Source organism: Penicillium solitum (assembly GCF_028829755.1).
Source record: "Penicillium solitum strain IBT 25940 chromosome Unknown utg000004l_segment0_segment0, whole genome shotgun sequence".
Taxonomy (NCBI): domain Eukaryota; kingdom Fungi; phylum Ascomycota; class Eurotiomycetes; order Eurotiales; family Aspergillaceae; genus Penicillium; species Penicillium solitum.
In genome coordinates, this window is record NW_027072124.1 from 2,283,210 (window position 1) to 2,300,422 (window position 17,213).

The 17,213-nt window shown below is 50.0% G+C and overlaps 7 protein-coding genes across 7 annotated transcripts; 3 read left to right on the forward strand and 4 right to left on the reverse strand.

Moving 5' to 3' along the window:
- Positions 1-299: 299 nt before the first annotated feature.
- N7455_006860 (Zn(II)2Cys6 transcription factor) lies at positions 300-1,966 on the reverse strand (the record flags this gene model as incomplete). The annotated part of the gene is made up of 2 exons (XM_040953596.2): positions 1,847-1,966; positions 300-1,801 (listed from the first exon to the last, which is right to left on the reverse strand). The coding sequence occupies exons 1-2, from the start codon at positions 1,881-1,883 to the stop codon at positions 300-302; spliced, it is 1,539 nt and encodes a 512-aa protein (XP_040815998.2). The 5' UTR covers positions 1,884-1,966.
- A 2,297-nt stretch (positions 1,967-4,263) lies between these two features.
- Positions 4,264-4,731, forward strand: N7455_006861 (type II 3-dehydroquinate dehydratase; the record flags this gene model as incomplete). Its single annotated transcript, XM_040953581.2, has 1 exon — positions 4,264-4,731. The coding sequence occupies one exon, from the start codon at positions 4,264-4,266 to the stop codon at positions 4,729-4,731; it is 468 nt and encodes a 155-aa protein (XP_040815901.1).
- A 402-nt stretch (positions 4,732-5,133) lies between these two features.
- On the reverse strand, positions 5,134-7,947 carry N7455_006862 (putative C6 transcription factor QutA; the record flags this gene model as incomplete). The annotated part of the gene is made up of 2 exons (XM_040953667.2): positions 5,134-5,329; positions 5,384-7,947. 2 exons carry the CDS (start codon positions 7,945-7,947, stop codon positions 5,134-5,136), a joined length of 2,760 nt encoding a protein of 919 aa, XP_040815893.2.
- A 709-nt stretch (positions 7,948-8,656) lies between these two features.
- Positions 8,657-11,438, forward strand: N7455_006863 (putative quinate pathway repressor protein QutR; the record flags this gene model as incomplete). The annotated part of the gene is made up of 2 exons (XM_040953657.2): positions 8,657-11,116; positions 11,184-11,438. The coding sequence occupies 2 exons, from the start codon at positions 8,657-8,659 to the stop codon at positions 11,436-11,438; spliced, it is 2,715 nt and encodes a 904-aa protein (XP_040815918.2).
- A 77-nt stretch (positions 11,439-11,515) lies between these two features.
- N7455_006864 (uncharacterized protein) lies at positions 11,516-12,114 on the reverse strand (the record flags this gene model as incomplete). Its single annotated transcript, XM_065605447.1, has 2 exons — positions 11,516-11,824; positions 11,947-12,114. 2 exons carry the CDS (start codon positions 12,112-12,114, stop codon positions 11,516-11,518), a joined length of 477 nt encoding a protein of 158 aa, XP_065461301.1.
- Positions 12,115-14,030: 1,916 nt separating this feature from the next.
- N7455_006865 (inositol monophosphatase family protein) lies at positions 14,031-15,356 on the forward strand (the record flags this gene model as incomplete). The annotated part of the gene is made up of 6 exons (XM_040953540.2): positions 14,031-14,214; positions 14,275-14,326; positions 14,381-14,469; positions 14,562-14,997; positions 15,064-15,195; positions 15,248-15,356. 6 exons carry the CDS (start codon positions 14,031-14,033, stop codon positions 15,354-15,356), a joined length of 1,002 nt encoding a protein of 333 aa, XP_040816024.2.
- A 196-nt stretch (positions 15,357-15,552) lies between these two features.
- On the reverse strand, positions 15,553-16,608 carry N7455_006866 (shikimate dehydrogenase family protein; the record flags this gene model as incomplete). The annotated part of the gene is made up of 1 exon (XM_040953677.2): positions 15,553-16,608. The coding sequence occupies one exon, from the start codon at positions 16,606-16,608 to the stop codon at positions 15,553-15,555; it is 1,056 nt and encodes a 351-aa protein (XP_040815870.1).
- Positions 16,609-17,213: the final 605 nt, after the last annotated feature.

The window sequence follows — 17,213 nt, forward strand, 5'->3', positions numbered from 1 at the left end:
TATAAAAGTATCTAAGCCACGCGCAAAGCCCTGCTTAGACTCTATTTAGCCGATCCTCTAGTCTATCCAGCTATTCCTCGCCCGACTCGCGAAGAAACTGCGTTCTTTGTCCAGCCATGACAATATCCGGCTCAAGTCTCACAGCAAATTGCGTGCAAGGTCCTAAGGATTTTTCGAAGCCGGAATAGAAGTTGATAGTTGACAGTCTCCTAAATCTGCAAGCATTGTGAATTCATCCGGGATCCATGGTTGGCAGAGACAACCATCGCCATGATTTTGAGATGTCTAGCTTCCACCTATCATACGATGAGAATGTCACACTGCGAAGATTGAGATTGATTTCGAGCCATGTCAATCCAAGATGTATGAGTACCAGGGTCGTTCCACCAGGTCTCAACGAACGAGAGAACACGCGCTCTGTCCAGAGTGCGGCTGATACGCATGACATTGCCAAAACATTCCTGAATAACCCTTTGACCGGTAGGATGTCCTTGGAGTTCAGTTCCTGCCATGAAAAGTGGCCAGACAAGGTCCTGGGCGAACATGCCGTCTCGAGTCTCGGAGAGAAATTGTACATAGCGGAGGATTTCATCCCGAGACTTGCGTACATCGTCACCAGCAGCAGAATCGTCTGATAAAGCTTGATGGCTGTAAATGAGAGTTGCGTGGTAGTACATCCATACTACCAGCTCAAAGCCATGTTGATCTTCTTCAGAGGAGAAATGAATAGATTTACTGAGACGCATCATGCTATTTCTAGCTGATTCAATCTGCGACTGAATGTCTTGCATCGGGCCGTATGATGAAGCCTGCTCGATCGTTCTGGAACAAAATCTCAGACGCTCAAGGCGGGTGATTTGGTCAATGACCCGAATGAAGTCGGTGAAGACTGCGTTCTCGGCGCTAGTGGGAGGAGCCTTGATCGCCATGTTGTAGTTATCAAATGTCGTCAGATCAGCCCACACCGAAGCCTCATAGAATTCTAGCATGAGAAACTGTTCGATGCAGGCCAGCTGGTGGTGTCGGGGCGGTCGGTTCCCTGCCGCCAGGATGATCTCCCTCGCAGCGGAGAGATGAACCCTCCACCCGGCGCCTTGTGGTTTCATAAACTCATTATTGCAGAGAAGAATCACAGATGCAAGGGTATAGGCAGATGTTGTGCTCGCTTGTAGTGGCGACGTAGATGATGTAGAAAGACTGTTCAACTCTTGAGCCAAAAGAGCCAAAGATTTATTTTGATAGTTTTTCGACATCTGCTGGAATGTTCCATGTCCCAGGTCATTTGGAGGGTACTCGGATGCCAGGTCATGAGCGGTGATGGCGAGAATGGAAGAAAGGACCGTTTCAGAGCTCTCAGCCATTGGCAGAATCATATGACGCCATGCATTTTGTTGCGGAACCCACGCAAGTCGATGGGCGACTCGGTCGTTGAACCAGGAGAGCAACCGTGAAACATGCAGTGGTCGAGCTGGCGATAAGCAAAGTTCTGAAGCGGGGGATGGAAGAGCTCCCCACGAGAAACGTGTCGCGGAATAGCTGTATCGATCCAGAGCATTTATGCCGCTGCTAATAGTGTGGGTCTCTGCTAAGCTCCCCGACGAAGGAGACGAGTTTGATACTGTGAGAGGAGCATCGAGGGAGGGAAATGCTCTACCCCGCAGACTACCGCGGCTAGCGACGCCCTGGACCCATTTGAGCTGTAGGCCGTAGCCAGGGCATTCTAAATTGCGTTTTCCGCATTTGCGGCAGGTGGGAAGACCCCGATCACACTTGATACGTCGCCTTTGGCATGTTGGACAATCTGGTAATGTTAGGACCCCGCTTTAGCACGAGGTGAGATCCATACCTTTAACAGCCAACTGTTCCGTAGAACCTGCGGACATTTGCGTATCCCATTCGACTTTCTACTAGGGAACACAGAGAATGTTGGAATAGAACCAGGGCGTTGATATGGGCGGTTTTCGACTGTGTCATGTGATACACAAAATAGGAATTTGATGCCTTTGACGAAGTTGAACCGCGCTAAACCCATTCGGGCGTTTAGCGCACACGGATTGTCCGTGGTATTCATGGATACTCCGTATAGTTATGAGGTAAGAGTCTGGTCATATGGGATAGAACTGTACTTGAAGAACGAATTTTGATGGACTGTAGAAGAAAGTCAAGTGTTAGTTGAGGGAATGGCTGCCATGAGACGAAGTAATTGGAGTCTGTTGGATCTATGAGCGACTATGGTGGTGCAAGGGAAGCCAATTAGAAGAGGCATCAACTATTTTGTTAAAAAAAACTGCCAGATAGTAGCCTCTTGAAGGAGTATTCGCAGAAAAAGATCAAAATGGAATTAATACAATACTGGGGATGAACTCTGGCTGCCTCGTTAATTGCACTTCCCAATTAGGAAAGGTTAGTTATAAGGAAAGCAAACATGTCCCTACTAGCAATTAGCTCAGTGCGATAGGGGGCACGCATGATATAGCCTTACTGGTGCGGGAGGGGTTACCCTTGATAGTTTCCTCTGCTAAACCGGCGTTATAGAGGCGTACTCTTCTACACCCACAGGGTAATTGACCGTCACCGAGTGCCTGAGGGGGTGGCGGTCCCAAGGGGCTGGGGGTAAACAGCGGGTCTGCGCCTCTCCTTTTTTATTATTGATATTTTTCAACATCAAGTACAAGCTAGTCATCACAGTCTACCATGAGGCCACGCCAACTGAGGGCCAAGGAATCACCATTTACGACGAGTTCGCATCCACCATAGACCCTTTTACTCACTATAGTCGATACTTACTCGGTCCCAGCATCAATAGATACCAAAGGATTGTCCATCGATACTCGTAGGGATCTAGCCAATGCATCATGAACATCATCGTGTCTACGATTGCCAAAAGCGTCTTGATATACCTCACAAACCGGGTAGGTTGCCCACGCATCTATATATCCGACTAGATACCCTCGCCGCACTTCCCAACTCCCACATCCTCAATTCTCACAGTACCGGTCCTCTGATACCCAGTCGTTTAAAGGCTTTTCTTTTCATCAGGATAAGACTTTACCAGCCCGCGTCCGCAAGCATTATTCGGCAGGGACATCCTCTCAGATTCAGCCTAGTCTGACCATTCTTGCTATACCTTCATGCTTATGGTTGATGGCTTATCTCACCACCTTCTCCCCCTTCCATATGACGATAGTTCTGATCCCATACATCTATTGTCATCCCCATTCCCGTTGTCTTTCATTCTTCACTCGCACCCCTCTCACTTCCTTCTCACTTCATTCTCACCTCCCCCTCACTTTTATGGTCAGTTTTCTCTTCATACGAGGCATAGAGGCATATGGGTCTCCTTACACCGACTCGCGGGAATTGACATCCTGCTGCGGAACTATCAAGAGAGTTGCCAGCAAGCACCAAAGCTCAAACACCAAAGCTCCAGCACAGAATCCAACGTTCGCTGGCTGCAATTGACCACCTGATGTTGCAGTCTGCCTCTTGCGAGGGCATTGTCACAGATAGCGAGATCAAGTTTGAGCCAGTTGTCTGGCGCCGAGTCTGATAGACTCGGCATTGAGCCTCCTTTTGCGATGTTCTTAGACCACCGTCACCCTGATGGGTTTGTGGTCTCGGGCCGCAGAAAGACCTACGCCTGGCTTGAAAGCCAGCCAATGGACCACGTCTATCAGGGGCATTTCTGTGCTCATTAGGCTGCGTTAGCGGTTCAATGATTTTACCTTACTGTACAGAGTAATCTACCCTTGTGAAAATTCACTAATGAAACTCCCTTCTAAATGATTCCTTTGATATGTGAATATGTGCGCTTGATTGTGGAAATCTAAGTTGTAATCCATAATGTTCAATTCTCTACTCCGCAGAAGTAGACCTAGACGAGAAGGATTAGACTGGTAATGTATGCATGTATCCAGGTAGGTACTTATAACTGTATAGACAGCAATACTTGACTCCAAAAAGGCTAGATCCCGTCATAAACTCAATATTTCCGTCTTGGGCTGCCCAATATGACTGAGCAAATCCGACTATCGCAAAACCCCGATGTCCCCACAAAATTTACGGCAAAGCGCTCTCCCGGGCCGGGCAAAATGCGGAGAGAACAAGACCGAAGGAGAAGAGTATAAAAAGAATATATCCGATGAGCACCCAGTTATTACATGTCTACATTTTAATCTCAACTCTCAATATCAAATACCTCAATTCCACACTCCCCATATACTATCCAATCACCCCAACTCGACCGACATCAAACCGTACAAAATGGGCAAATCCATCCTCCTAATCAACGGCCCAAACCTGAACCTCCTGGGAACACGTGAGCCACACATCTACGGACACACAACGCTCTCCGACGTAGAATCAAACAGTCGCGAGGTCGCCGCCAGTCATGGTGCCGTGCTCGATTCTTTTCAGTCGAACCACGAAGGCGCGATCGTGGATCGCATCCAGGCGGCGCGTGGCAAGGTCGATGGTATCATCATCAACCCGGGCGCATACACACATACCTCCGTTGCAATCCGCGATTCCTTGCTCGGCGTCGCTATTCCCTTTATTGAACTCCATGTGAGCAATGTCCATGCGCGTGAGCCTTGGAGACATCACTCGTACTTCAGTGATAAGGCTGCGGGCATTATTGTTGGTCTTGGTGTTTATGGGTATAAGGTTGCTGTTGAGCATGTTTGTGTTAATTTCGAGGAGAAGGAGAAGGAGGCTAAGGCTGCACTGTGATTGAGTTGGGAATTCCGCTGATTGTAGATACTCTTTATGGAAATCTTTTATGTATTTATGTCGGCGGAGTCCTGCTGTAGAGGCTTATTCTTTTGAAAAATACATTTCTATACTAGTGATTTCATATCTGTCATAGAAGGTATCCTGTATTACCAGTTGCCTGGCCTGGAGTAGCTTTGTATATTGTGGAAATTTGCAGTGCATTACCGCATAGACAAGAAATTGGGACCCCTTTGAGGGTTCGAATGTGCGATAGAGTATAGCAGCCAGGAACTAGTTGCATAGCGCTTGCTCCCCAGGAGCCAGATGGACAGCGGACCGAGAGGCCAATGAGGCCGACCAGCGGCGACAGGGTGTTCCCACGGCATTCATATCATCAGAATGGAATGATGCTACAGGTCATCATCGCTTGGGGGTTCCCGAAATGTTAAGTGGCCCCGACTCTCGTCGCATACCAGAAGGAGTGCCATTATTGGGTAGCTGCTGGGTTTGCGCCAGCAAGAAAGGCTCGATCTGACCGGAGAACGAGTAGAGCTCAGGAATGCCCACATCAGAGACAAAACCTAGGTTCTGCATAAACTCCGGTTGATTGTCGGCTCTATAGAGGGTTGAGGTCAGTCATTATGTAAAGAAAAAGGAGATAAATTCTTACTTTTCTGCACCATCTAATGACGCGAGCTCATCAAATAATGCATCGAGATCAGGAGCAATTCGTTGCCTCCGTGGACGCGCATAGCCATCCATGTCAACAAATGTGCTCATATTGACCGATGGGTCATGGTATCCCGTTGGATGGTATTGTGCGGTTTGGTGGTATGATGGCGAAAGCTCGGCGAGGATTCCGGTACTGTTATGGGATTCGCTAGCCACTGATGTAGGATGAGGAAGCCCATTGCTAAGAGAGCCATCCAAGTGGCCCTGTAGTGCAGGGACTTCAGAGGCGCCCCCAACGGAGGTTAGGGATGACGGCGTGCGGAGAAGAGATACATCTTCGATGTGTTGTGTGGTTCTAAGCCAAGGCGTGGAGAGGAATGGGTTTTCAGGGACAGCCGCGGATTGTGTAGTATTTTGGGGCCCATGTGTCGGATGTGTGGCATGAAGAAGATGCGAAGTTGTGGCGATTGAAAGCGATGACGGGATTCCAATGTCTCCACCAGTAGAGGCATCAATGTGCTGTGAGAGCGCAGGGGAAGTACCCAGTAGTTGAGATCTTTGTGATACATTTCGACCAGCGGTTTGTTGGTTTGGCATAGTCCACAACATAGAGAGCTTCGAGGAGAAATTGTGGATGTTATTTCGTAAACCCATGTCAAGGACGGACGGGAGGTCCCTAGAATTGGATCGCGGAAGACCAAATCGAAGCATCAGACCAAAGGTTGGTGCGGTGGCTGAAAAGCTGTATGTCTCCATATAGGCCTGAAGCAATTGCAAAAGCCTTTTCGAGCTTTCTGTAGCACGGATTTTGTGAGGGGGTTCAGGTATGTTCTGATCATATTCACGAATGGCAATTTGAGAGCTAAGAGCAATGACAACACTTTCATATGTCATCTCTAACCCAAAAATATGCGGAGAAGCAAGTCTCACAGGGCGACTTTGTAGATCGACACGATAGCTCTTTGGTAATTCTGTTACCCAGCGCTGTAATTGCAACTCCAATTGCTCCAGTTGCGATCGAGATATTGTCGGGTTGTGCTTGCAACAGCATAGATCATTCAAAATCGACACGAGGTTGACGAGGCGGTTGAAAGTGCTCAACGCGTGAAGGGGACCGCGCTGCATAGACGCCCGTGAGGATTGGGCTGGGCGTAATCCAGTTTGATCTTCCCAAGGATGCCATTCCTCAAGGCCATCCTCATTGATGGAGCCTATCCTGGATAAGTCTGCCTTTCGCAGCGATGGGCATTGTGAAGTTGATTCCGCAATGAGGGTCTCGAGAACAAAGCAACCCAAAAACACATGTTTTGCTCGACCGAGTTGTTTTTCTTGATCCGGGGTTCTCGATGATGATGAATATGAAGGTTGATCGAGATTTAGAATATGCGCAATCCGAACTGCCTGACCAACAAGCATCCAGGAGCCAGTCCATTCTTGCTGTCCGAATTTGACTAGACCCAGGATCAGAAGTGCTTGCACGTGTCCGAGTTCGTGTGGGCCACTCTCAGGCGGAATCAATTGTCGGGCAGTAGCATACATTTGTGATGGGGTCATCTGATCACTAGGCTGATCTTCTACTTCGCTGGAGGCTGAGATAGAAGCATCCTGGAGCGAGGCGAGAGTGAGAACAGCCCACAAGGCCGCGTGCTCCCCAGACCCGGGGGTTAAAACCGAGGCGTATACATCGCCTTCGGTATATTGAAAAGCGGTGCGGAGTATGTCATGCTTTTCGAGTATGGGAAACCAGCACTGCGTATAGGAGAAATACACATCAAAAAGGGGCCATGCGTTGTAGGGGAGTTGAAGAGGGGTTTTCACGGGGAGCGATCGAGGGCAATCATGATTAGGTGGGAAGGTGAAAGAGGATGGGGGTCGGTCATCTGGTGTAGTTGTCTGACTACCGCAGTCTGCAGTCGGGCGTGGTCCGGTAACCTTCACAGCGGTTCGAGTCGGCGATACTCCTGGTAATGGCGGTTCGTGGGCTTCCATGCCTTCTGGGATCTGCCACTCCTGTGCTTCAGCCGAAGAAAGAATCGCTTCGACATCCAGAGGTGTTTCCCCTTCGCCATATGCGTGGAGGTTTCGTTCCCTTTCCTCCTCGGGCTGTTCCAGTACTACCAGAATGCGTTCAATGTCTCTGAGTACTGTGCTGTTTTTGAAGGAAGCTAGCAATGCATCCGACCCCTCTGCTTCCTTGCCCATCGTAGCCAAGTGACTGGGAAGATTGATTGATCGCATCAAAGCTCGCATGGCATCTTCACTGCCTTGGATCTTTTGGAATGCTAGCCCCCAAAGCAACTCCAGCGAGCGAATGTAGCCCGTGGGCAGGCCTCGCTTCTTCGGGTTGGCCTTGTAGGTACAGGGTCGGCAGAGGGATGCGCAAGTCGAGCACACTGGCTGTATTCCGTCGCATTTGTCCTTTTTCAAGCGGCAACTATCGCAAGCCCGTGAGACTCGCTGACGCTTCGGTTCCCCCGTCGCCTTCCCGTCATCTTCTGGTTCGGTCCATCGCCGTTTGGATTTGCTACTAGCGCCAGTGGCCTGGCGCTGTTCAGCGTTCATGGTGATTGATTAAGCGATCCACTTGGGGGATTCGGGCGCATGCTCCCGCAAAGCGATATTGATGAATCTTTTGCCGACAGGCGACTGCACGGACGAGCCGGCGACTACGCCATGAAAATGAGCCCCACCGGAGGTATATTAGGGCTGTCGGGGAAGGATGTTGGGACCGAAGCACGATGTTGAGGTTAGATGCAGCACAAGGCAAGGTGCTTGCCAACAGGGTTCTTCCGGGGAAGGTTGAATACCCGGTTAGCGGCGAGCCAGTCACTGTCTCGCAAAAGGTAATCGCACGCAGACTGGTATTTAGGCCATGGATTTGAATCTGATTTTTGGGCAAGCTAGCGGCACAATTCAGACTAAGCCACAGCAATTTCGATAATTTCCCCAGCTGTTTTACACGTTCGTATCTGAGCGCAAATCCCCCGCGGGGAAGAGGAAAACCGAAAGTCCCCGGGTGAGTGCTCGTCCGCCTTATGTAATAGTAACGTATCGGACACGCGCGATTACCAAAAATATTCTTTTTCCCCCGCAAAACTTGGGGAATCCTGCTTACCATATCGGTTCATTTCCTCCACATCTCCGGATCCTCTATATACGTATATCTCAATACACTACCGAGGCCCTCCATCCCACCTTTCCGTCCGTGGTAATGGGTACTCGACTACCCTGCTCCTGATCTCATTCCCACACGTGGGACCCTTGATGCGCCATGTCCATGTTGGTACGCCCACCGAAACGTAAGCTCCACGAGGTCGAGACTTCGGACAATGGGCCTCGGAAGTACAACTCAGGCGCCGTGCTCTCTCCCACTGTCCAGCTTTCATCCCGACCTTCTTCTAGTCAATTGAGTGAACATAGAGAAGCATTCGGAGATTCGCGTCTACCCTCGCTAAGAGAACTACAATCGAACCGTGGATCCCCGGTATTGTTTGAAAATGGTCATCTTCAAACGCTACGCACCTTCAGCCCGAAGGCATCCGTCGTATTGATCGGAATCCGTGGCACAGGAAAGTCAAGTCTGGCAGTCATCCTCGCGGCGACATCTGGACGACGATTGATCGATGCAGACCGCTACTTTCAACAGAGTGTGGGATGTTCCCGTGCTGTGTTCAAGAAGGAAAATGATGGATCCGTCTACCGGCAACAAGAGGCGCGGGTGTTTGAATCGATGCTGGCAGATAACCAAGAGGGATGTGTGATTGCGTGTGGGGCCGGGTCGATGGAACGCAACGGCCAAAGACTTCTTAGGGAATTTGCGCAGACTAATCCGGTTATTCACGTTATTCGAGACCCTGAGAGCATCCAGTCGTATCTCAAAGCGTGGGATACGCAAAAGGTGCGACATTTCCTTGAATTATCAGGCCCGATATATCGAGGGTGCTCGAACCTCGAGTTTTTCAATCTATCAGAGGCCAGAAGTGAGGATCTATCCAATGATAGCGACAATTCATCACCGACGCACCGAACAGAGCCTAGGTCACATACTCCCATTCCGTTTTTAACGTTGAAACGAGTTCAGCGGGACTTTCTCCGCTTCATTGCCTTTATCACCGGTGACATTGCAGAACTTAACAGCCAGCATGCATCTTTCCCGCTGTCGCTGTTGCCTGTGGAATCTCGTATGTACACATCGGCTGTGTCAGTGCCGTTTTCCAAGGTGTGCGAGAAGGGCATGGATATTGAGCAGCTGGAATTCACTGCCGATGCCTTCGAACTCGCAGTCGACGTAACAGACTCTTCTGGTCAGCCAGGCCTCAGCTCAAGTCTCGCGGACAGTATCAGCCAGGCGGTAGCACTCATTCGTCGCAATATCATTGTGCCGTTGATATATCACGTGGAAAGCTATACCACCTCCACAGGATCTCTATCTCCTAGTGAAATTCCCGTGAGATGTACCGATGAAACCTACTTAAATCTCGTCCGACATGGCTTGCGGCTCTCTACCGGTTTCCTCACAGTAGACCTCACTCGCGATGACAATATTATTTCCCAGATCATCTCTTCAAGTGGGCGAACCAGGATCATTGGTCACTTCGAAGCCTTCCATCCTCTGCCGGGGGGCTGGGATGGTGATGAGTATATGAAAGTCTATGAGCGGGCCAAGAGCCTTGGGTGCGATATAGTCCGAGTGTGCCAACCAGCCGAGACGCCTGAAGACAACCTCGCGGTGCAAAGATTTCGCCATCGCATCCAAAGACTGCCTGTTGCTGGTCTTTCTCTGATCGCCTATAATACCGGCCCTCTTGGCCGACTGTCTCGTTGCTTCAACCCTATCCTCTCCCCAGTCACACATCCGTCCCTAGTAACGGAGCTTCCAACTCATCTACGATCATATGTCACAGCCCGCGAAGTGCAGAATGCGCTTTATAGCTCATTTTCCTTGGACCCGATGCAATTTTTTGTCTTTGGCGCCAACACAACGTATAGTATGTCGCCTGCGATGCACAACACTGCTTTCAAAATCTGTGGTTTGCCGCACAATTACGCCATCCACCAATCACCTACCCTGCGAGGGTTAAATGACCTTGTGGAAAATCAATATTTCGGTGGATCAAGTGTCAGCCTTCCGTACAAAACAGAGTGTATTCCTCTCCTCCACTCAATGTCTGCGCATGCCCGAGCCATCGGCGCTGTCAATACCCTCATCCCAATCCGCAACCTCGATGACCTGGACGACACCCGTCTTCAAGAATCTTCAATCTTTCTTCAAAAGAGCCGTGCTGGCCCTATCAAGGGCCTTCATGGTGATAACACCGATTGGATCGGAATCTGCAATTGTATTCGCCGCGGTTTGTCTCCGGCAAATGCGGTTCGCTTGTCATCCACAGGCCTTGTCATAGGATCTGGCGGGATGGCCCGCGCTGCAATTTACTCCATGATCCATCTTGGTGTGCAAAATATCTTTGTCTACAACCGTACACTCGCCAATGCTGAGAGACTGGCGCACCACTACAACCGACAAGATCTCCACTCGAAAGAGGCCGGCGGGTCTGGCCGTCCCACAGTTCGCATTATTGCTTCATTATCCGACCCCTGGCCTGCAGATTTCAAACAGCCGACGATTGTTGTCTCAGGAATTCCGGCCCATAGTATTGGCGGCGAGCCAGCTCCCAACTTCCGTATGCCAGAACAATGGCTAGAAAGCCAGACAGGTGGCGTTGTTGTTGATGTAAGTTTACAGACCTCTTTTACACCAGCCTGAAAAGATGACCTTTTATTCCTAACCAATGTTATAGCTGGCATACAAGCCGCTCAATACCCCTCTCATGAAACAAACACGAGCTCTATCCCATCGTGGTTGGGTAGCCCTGGATGGCCTTGATGTTCTGCCCGAGCAAGGTTTTGCTCAGTTCGAACTGTTCACCGGCCGTCGCGCTCCCCGGCGCGTTATGCGGAGCATTGTGCTTCAAGAATACAAAGATGATGAAGGAAATAACGACCACGAAGCGATACAAGATAGGTTACAGCAAATGGATGGACAACCGACTTGAATATCGCCACATGATCTCACGAATGATGATCAACTGCATCGAGTGGTGACATTGCCCAGTGACACTACGGCTGTCGATCAACCTGCGGGGCCCATGGTGCCTGCTGGCCAGCCCATCGACCCCTCTATTCCCGTCAACCAGCCCCCCTGTACTGCCGTGCCTGACAATTCGCCATGGCGTCGGTGGTCAGTTTGCGGGGGTGGCGGAGGTGCTGGCCCACGTGGACGGACACGATCTAGGGCCGAGCACAGGGCGACTCTGGTGATTTCCTGCTTGCTTTCCAACCGGCAAAGGAGGCCAGCGACCATACTACCATGATAAGTGCGATCGCCGGCCAGGTTGTTGGCTGCGAGTAGAATTCCCTGGGCTTGGGGATTTTCCAAGATCTTTAGCCCTTCTTTTATGGAGTTAGCCTTGTGGAAGATTCGATCTTTTCGAATTCACTGATAATGGCGGGATTGGACCATCCGACGGAGACTATGGGGGTTGTCACAGACGTCCATTTTACCTTAGTCTTGTTCGGAGCGGCTGCGTCGGTGGTCGGAGACTGAGTGTGGGCCAGAGCCTGCCGTTTGGAAGGAATCTTAGAACGTCTATGATATCGATTATTGTGTGCTTTTGCGACCATTGGAATTTGCATGGCCCGATGATCCTCTATACCCTGACTGCCATTCATGGTTTTAGTTAGTTAGGAGAACAATGCATGCTTCTTGTCAGCTTCCACAACAAAAAGGGTCTAGATTTCTTAGACGATACCGAACCCAGCAAATAATTGCCGTCGCCAAGAACATCGCTAGCATTCGCGCCGACTACGCCCAGAGAGCTGCTGTCACGGCATGTGTAAAGGCCGCCAAAGACAACGTCGGCCAGTTGCCAGTTCGCGTTACAAGTGGTACTTGACAAGGCCCGTTTACCTGCACAGCACGACCCGCCAGTAGAAACTCTCCACAACCCTCATGCTGAGAAGTCACCTCCGACCCGTGGACAGACGCAGCACGACTATCGCATGCTCCGCTTAAGCCGCTAGGTCCTAAGGGATTACACATGAGCATTTAACCGCTAGGCCAAAGGTTCATAAGGACAAACAAGAACGTCTGTTTCTGGACCCCATCATACGGAAGGCACGATGGCAGGGGCATGAACGTCGATTCTCGCCCAGGTTTGTCCACAATCCTCTTGTCCCCTTTCCCCTACAGACACACGACCTAACATGACTCGATTCGATCGATCGTAGGCAAACCTGTCAAACGGCTCTAACCTCGGCGACTCGACCTCTGCTTCTAGAGGCTCAAAGACCACTGAAAACTAACCACCATCGCAATCGTCTTGCCTGTCGTTTCTAGGGGAATCACATGATCGTATCGTGTCCCGGGACGCAAGAATATCGCCCCCCCCCCCTGAGGATATCGACGACGCAATTGAAGAGTTGAAGAGTTGAAGTCCGAATTCGACAGGTATACCCTCGACGCGCATACCCCCAAATCCTAGCAATACATCTGGGTTCATAAAATTCCGCAACGCCTCTTCACTCAGATCGAAACAGACCTTGATCTCTTGCTAGGTGTTCGAGTGATAGTGGTGCACGTCGAGTCCGCTGTGGTATTAAAACTAATGCCGGGTGGGCAGCATGAACGTGTTATCTGCAATTCCCGCTCCATCCTTCTCAGCAATCCCAATTTTATAGGCTTGTCCTTGCAAAAAGGAGATTTCACCGGCCACAGCGCGGAACGAACCCCGGAGTTGTACATAACAAGGAGCCAGGTTGGGTATTCAGTCCGTACGACGCCCGTGTCAATTCGGCCGAGTATCACTCCCTCGTTCTTGAGGTTGAGGCTTCTGAACCTCCAGACCAACTCCGCCAGGATGCCCGTTGGTGGGTGGTATGCAAACACAAAGCAAGAAACCAAACTCGTATTAATCGATGTGACAACCGACGATCCGTACCGTGTGGTTTTGAGGTTTGGACTGAGGTTATTGATCAGTCCCCTATCCATTCAACCCGAAATCGTCCAGTAAGGGTCCTAAAGTATAACAATCGGAGTGCGAACTTTGGGTGTGTCAAATGTTACAGATAGAAAAGGCCTCTATTGTGCTTTTCATCTAAGAGACCAGAAATGACATCAAAAATGACATCTAAAAAGAAAATTTGAAGACAATCGTAGGGTTCTTACATAGTAGCACCCCTAATACTATCCTGATCTAAATAGATTAGATTATTCATAGGAGAGCTGCATGTTCTAAGAGCCCTAGACCCGAATTCATGATTCTACGAATTACTTGTGCCATACAGAGCAGATGAATTCGTAGCGAGTCAATCTAAATAATAGTACACAAGGACTATGAGTTCTTCCATTGAAGAAGGTACATGTACAAATTGTCCATCCAACATAAAGTGGGGAACCATCTCGATAACCACAACCTTGGAACCTCGAAACTCCCGAGGTCGGCTAGTGGCGGTTATTTTGAACCTCCAATTTTCACCGGATGACTCAAAAGGAACTAAACTGCCCCTTCAACATTGGGATATTTCCTTATATTTACATATTTTGATACATCTCTTGTATCCACACATCCCCATTGGCCTTTTCCACCATGGCCGTCGGACCCTTCTCTCAAGATGAGCTGGATGAGATATACGCTTTCTCAATAGACCTGGGCCGCAAGGCAGGCAAGATACTCATGGAGCGTGTCGAGCTGCGGATCTCAGGTGCAAATGGCTCCAATACCTTCGAGGAGAAAGAAAATGCAGTAGACATTGTGACGCAGACTGACGAAGGTAAGGCGGCGCAGCTGATAAAACATATCAGACATTGTTGCTAACAGTTCCACTTGGCAGACGTCGAAGTATTCATTCGGAGCGCACTCGAGACAAGATACCCATCTCACAAGTTAGTATTTTTACTACAATACACTCACCGGCAAGAAAACTAACAGATCTCTAGATTCCTCGGCGAGGAGGCATATGCCAAAGGCCAGTCGCGCGACTACCTCATTGACGAGCAACCAACATGGTGCATCGACCCATTAGACGGTAAATTAGAACCTTCAGCACCATGACCGATTGGACTGTTCACGGTTCCAAACTGGCATCGCAAGAAACCCAACTAATAACCCCACCCCCAGGAACCGTAAACTACACTCATATTTTCCCTATGTTCTGTGTCTCAATCGGCTTCATCGTGGAACACAAACCAATAATTGGTGTAATCTATGCCCCCTTCACAGATCAACTCTGGTCTTCCTGCAGCGGGCGCGGGGCCTGGCTAAACGAGACTCGCCGCCTTCCGCTCATCCACAACCCAACCCCGCCTATGCCCGCCAATGCCCCTTCACAGTGTATCTTTTCTTGCGAATGGGGTAAAGATCGTCGCGATATTCCAGATGGAAATATGCAGCGCAAAATTGAGAGCTTTGTTAATATGGCTGCGGAGGTGGGTAGTCGGAATGGGAGAGGTGGTATGGTGCATGGTGTGCGCAGTTTGGGTAGTGCGACGCTTGATCTCGCGTATGTTGCTATGGGATCTTTTGATATTTGGTGGGAGGGAGGTTGTTGGGAGTGGTAAGTTTTGCCTTTTTCTTTTTCTATTTTTTATCCCAGTCAATATTTTGATGCTGACTATTATAGGGATATCGCTGCTGGTGCCGCTATTCTGTTGGAGGCTGGTGGACTTATGACTACTGCTAACCCCCCAGAGGATGTGGATTCGGCGCCAATCGAGGATGTCCGACTCGGCAGCAGATTGTATTTGGCTATTAGGTGAGTCTTTGAGTTGTTTCCCTTACGTTGGATTTTGCTAATAACATTTCAGACCCGCTGGCCCATCCGCCACAGAGACAGGCTGTGAAACACAAGAGCGAACAGTACGGGAAGTCTGGCGCCGAGTCCGTAACCTGGAATATTCACGCCCTGGAGCTTGAATAGCTTCATGGTGTTTTCATTTTGTCTATACTGTGATGCCTCATATTTACATATTGACCTTATGGTAGATCCAGGGCGAAACGTGTGTCAAAATCAAAGACGCCATCCATTTATATATAGACAATGCAACTAGCGACTACTTTGCGCTCTATACAATGATTAAAACAAAATCGAAACATGATCGTAAAAAAGAAATCACAGGCTAGACTTCGCAGATCCCCGTTCCGCAATGGTCTTAGCAACAAGATCCTTAACCTCCTGCACAAGACCAGGGGTACCGATAACATCCTTTCCAGTCCAAAGACGGGCCTGCTCCAGACCTTGCCAGATCAGAGCCTCGGAGCCGAGGATGACCTTCCACCCACCAGCAGAAGCCAGGTGAGCAATCTCAGTCCAGGGCGTGGGGTGGTAGCACATCTCCAGAATGACACCCTGCTGCTTCTCCGCATCGGCAGCAGTACCCAAGAAAGCCTGGATAATAGCACGAGCGCGCAATTCTTCAGGAGACTTCGGGGGGTAGTTGGGGATACCGGAGACGATAGCCGCGGGGGACTCGAGACGGGCAGCCTCGGCAGGGTCGGTGACGGGGATAAGAGGAGCCTGGGCATTGGGGTCAGGGTTGCGGCGACGGTCTTCCTCGAGGATGGCGGCGACCTCAGCGGCGTCGCGGTTGACGACGTAGATGCGACTGGAGCCGAGCCAGCGGCGCATAACATAGATGGCGGTGCGGGCAGTCCCGCCACCGCCGATGATAAGTGCGGGCCTGCCGCGGAAGCGTGATGGGTCAGGTGCGTTCTGTGTCAGGGCTTCCCGGATGCCGTCGCAGTCGGTGTTGGTGCCGACGTACTGGCGCTGACCGGTTGTTGGGTCGTCGCGCATGAAGATGGTGTTGCAGGCGCCGGCTTGACGGGCGTGCTCGGTGAGATCGTCCAGGTATGGCATGATCGCGACCTTGTGAGGCATTGTCACGGACGAGCCGACGAACTTGGGATTGGATTTGATCGATGCCAGATATTTTTCAATCGGTGGCGACCGTGTGTAGGGAGGAGGGTATGTGTCTGATGAGCCGGACACACTGGACAGGGGAATTTGGGTCCAGTTGAGACCGAGCGCATTGTAGACTGTCTGGTGTAGAGGTGGGGAGAGAGAGTTCAGAAGAGGGTGGCCGTACAGATAGGCGACGCCATCGCGGTTGGAGGGGATGGCGATGGGCTCTTCTGGTGGTGTTTGGTTGATTTCTGTGACGGACATGATGAATTGTGTATAATTATCTGCTCGGATATGCAGATCTTCGAGAGGGAGGTGCTACAATGTTATAAGATGAAATTCGAAATTCAGACGGAAAATACTTAGCCTCACTATACGTGGGAGGGTACAATGGATATTCCCTCTGCCGGGTGGGGCTTTTCTTTTTCGGGTTAGTTGTTGCCGCTTTTACAAAAGTCAGACTCCCATACATTTCAGTCCGGGGAAAGGTTGAACCGAGGCAGTTACGTTATTCTGGGCTACATTCCCAGGTTCAAAATTTGTTTACGAAAACATCATGGAAAAAGAATAAACTCACAATTGCTTGTCCATCCTAGGCTGAAGCAGCAGAATGAAGGGGACTTGAACACAACCCCGGGCTCGCGCTTGGACTGCATCGTACAGTCAATTCGTAGCCGTCCGCATGCTGACCGCTGGGCAAATTAAGCTGTCGCTGACATCAATTACTTCAGGCTAGATTTGAATCTTCGACGAAGAAACAAATGAATATCTTGAGTTCTCACACATAGTCGTCGACTTGTTACTTGCCATTCTTCGATTATAAATCCATATATGACGGAGCCAGACCATATTCCCCCTTCAGACCTATA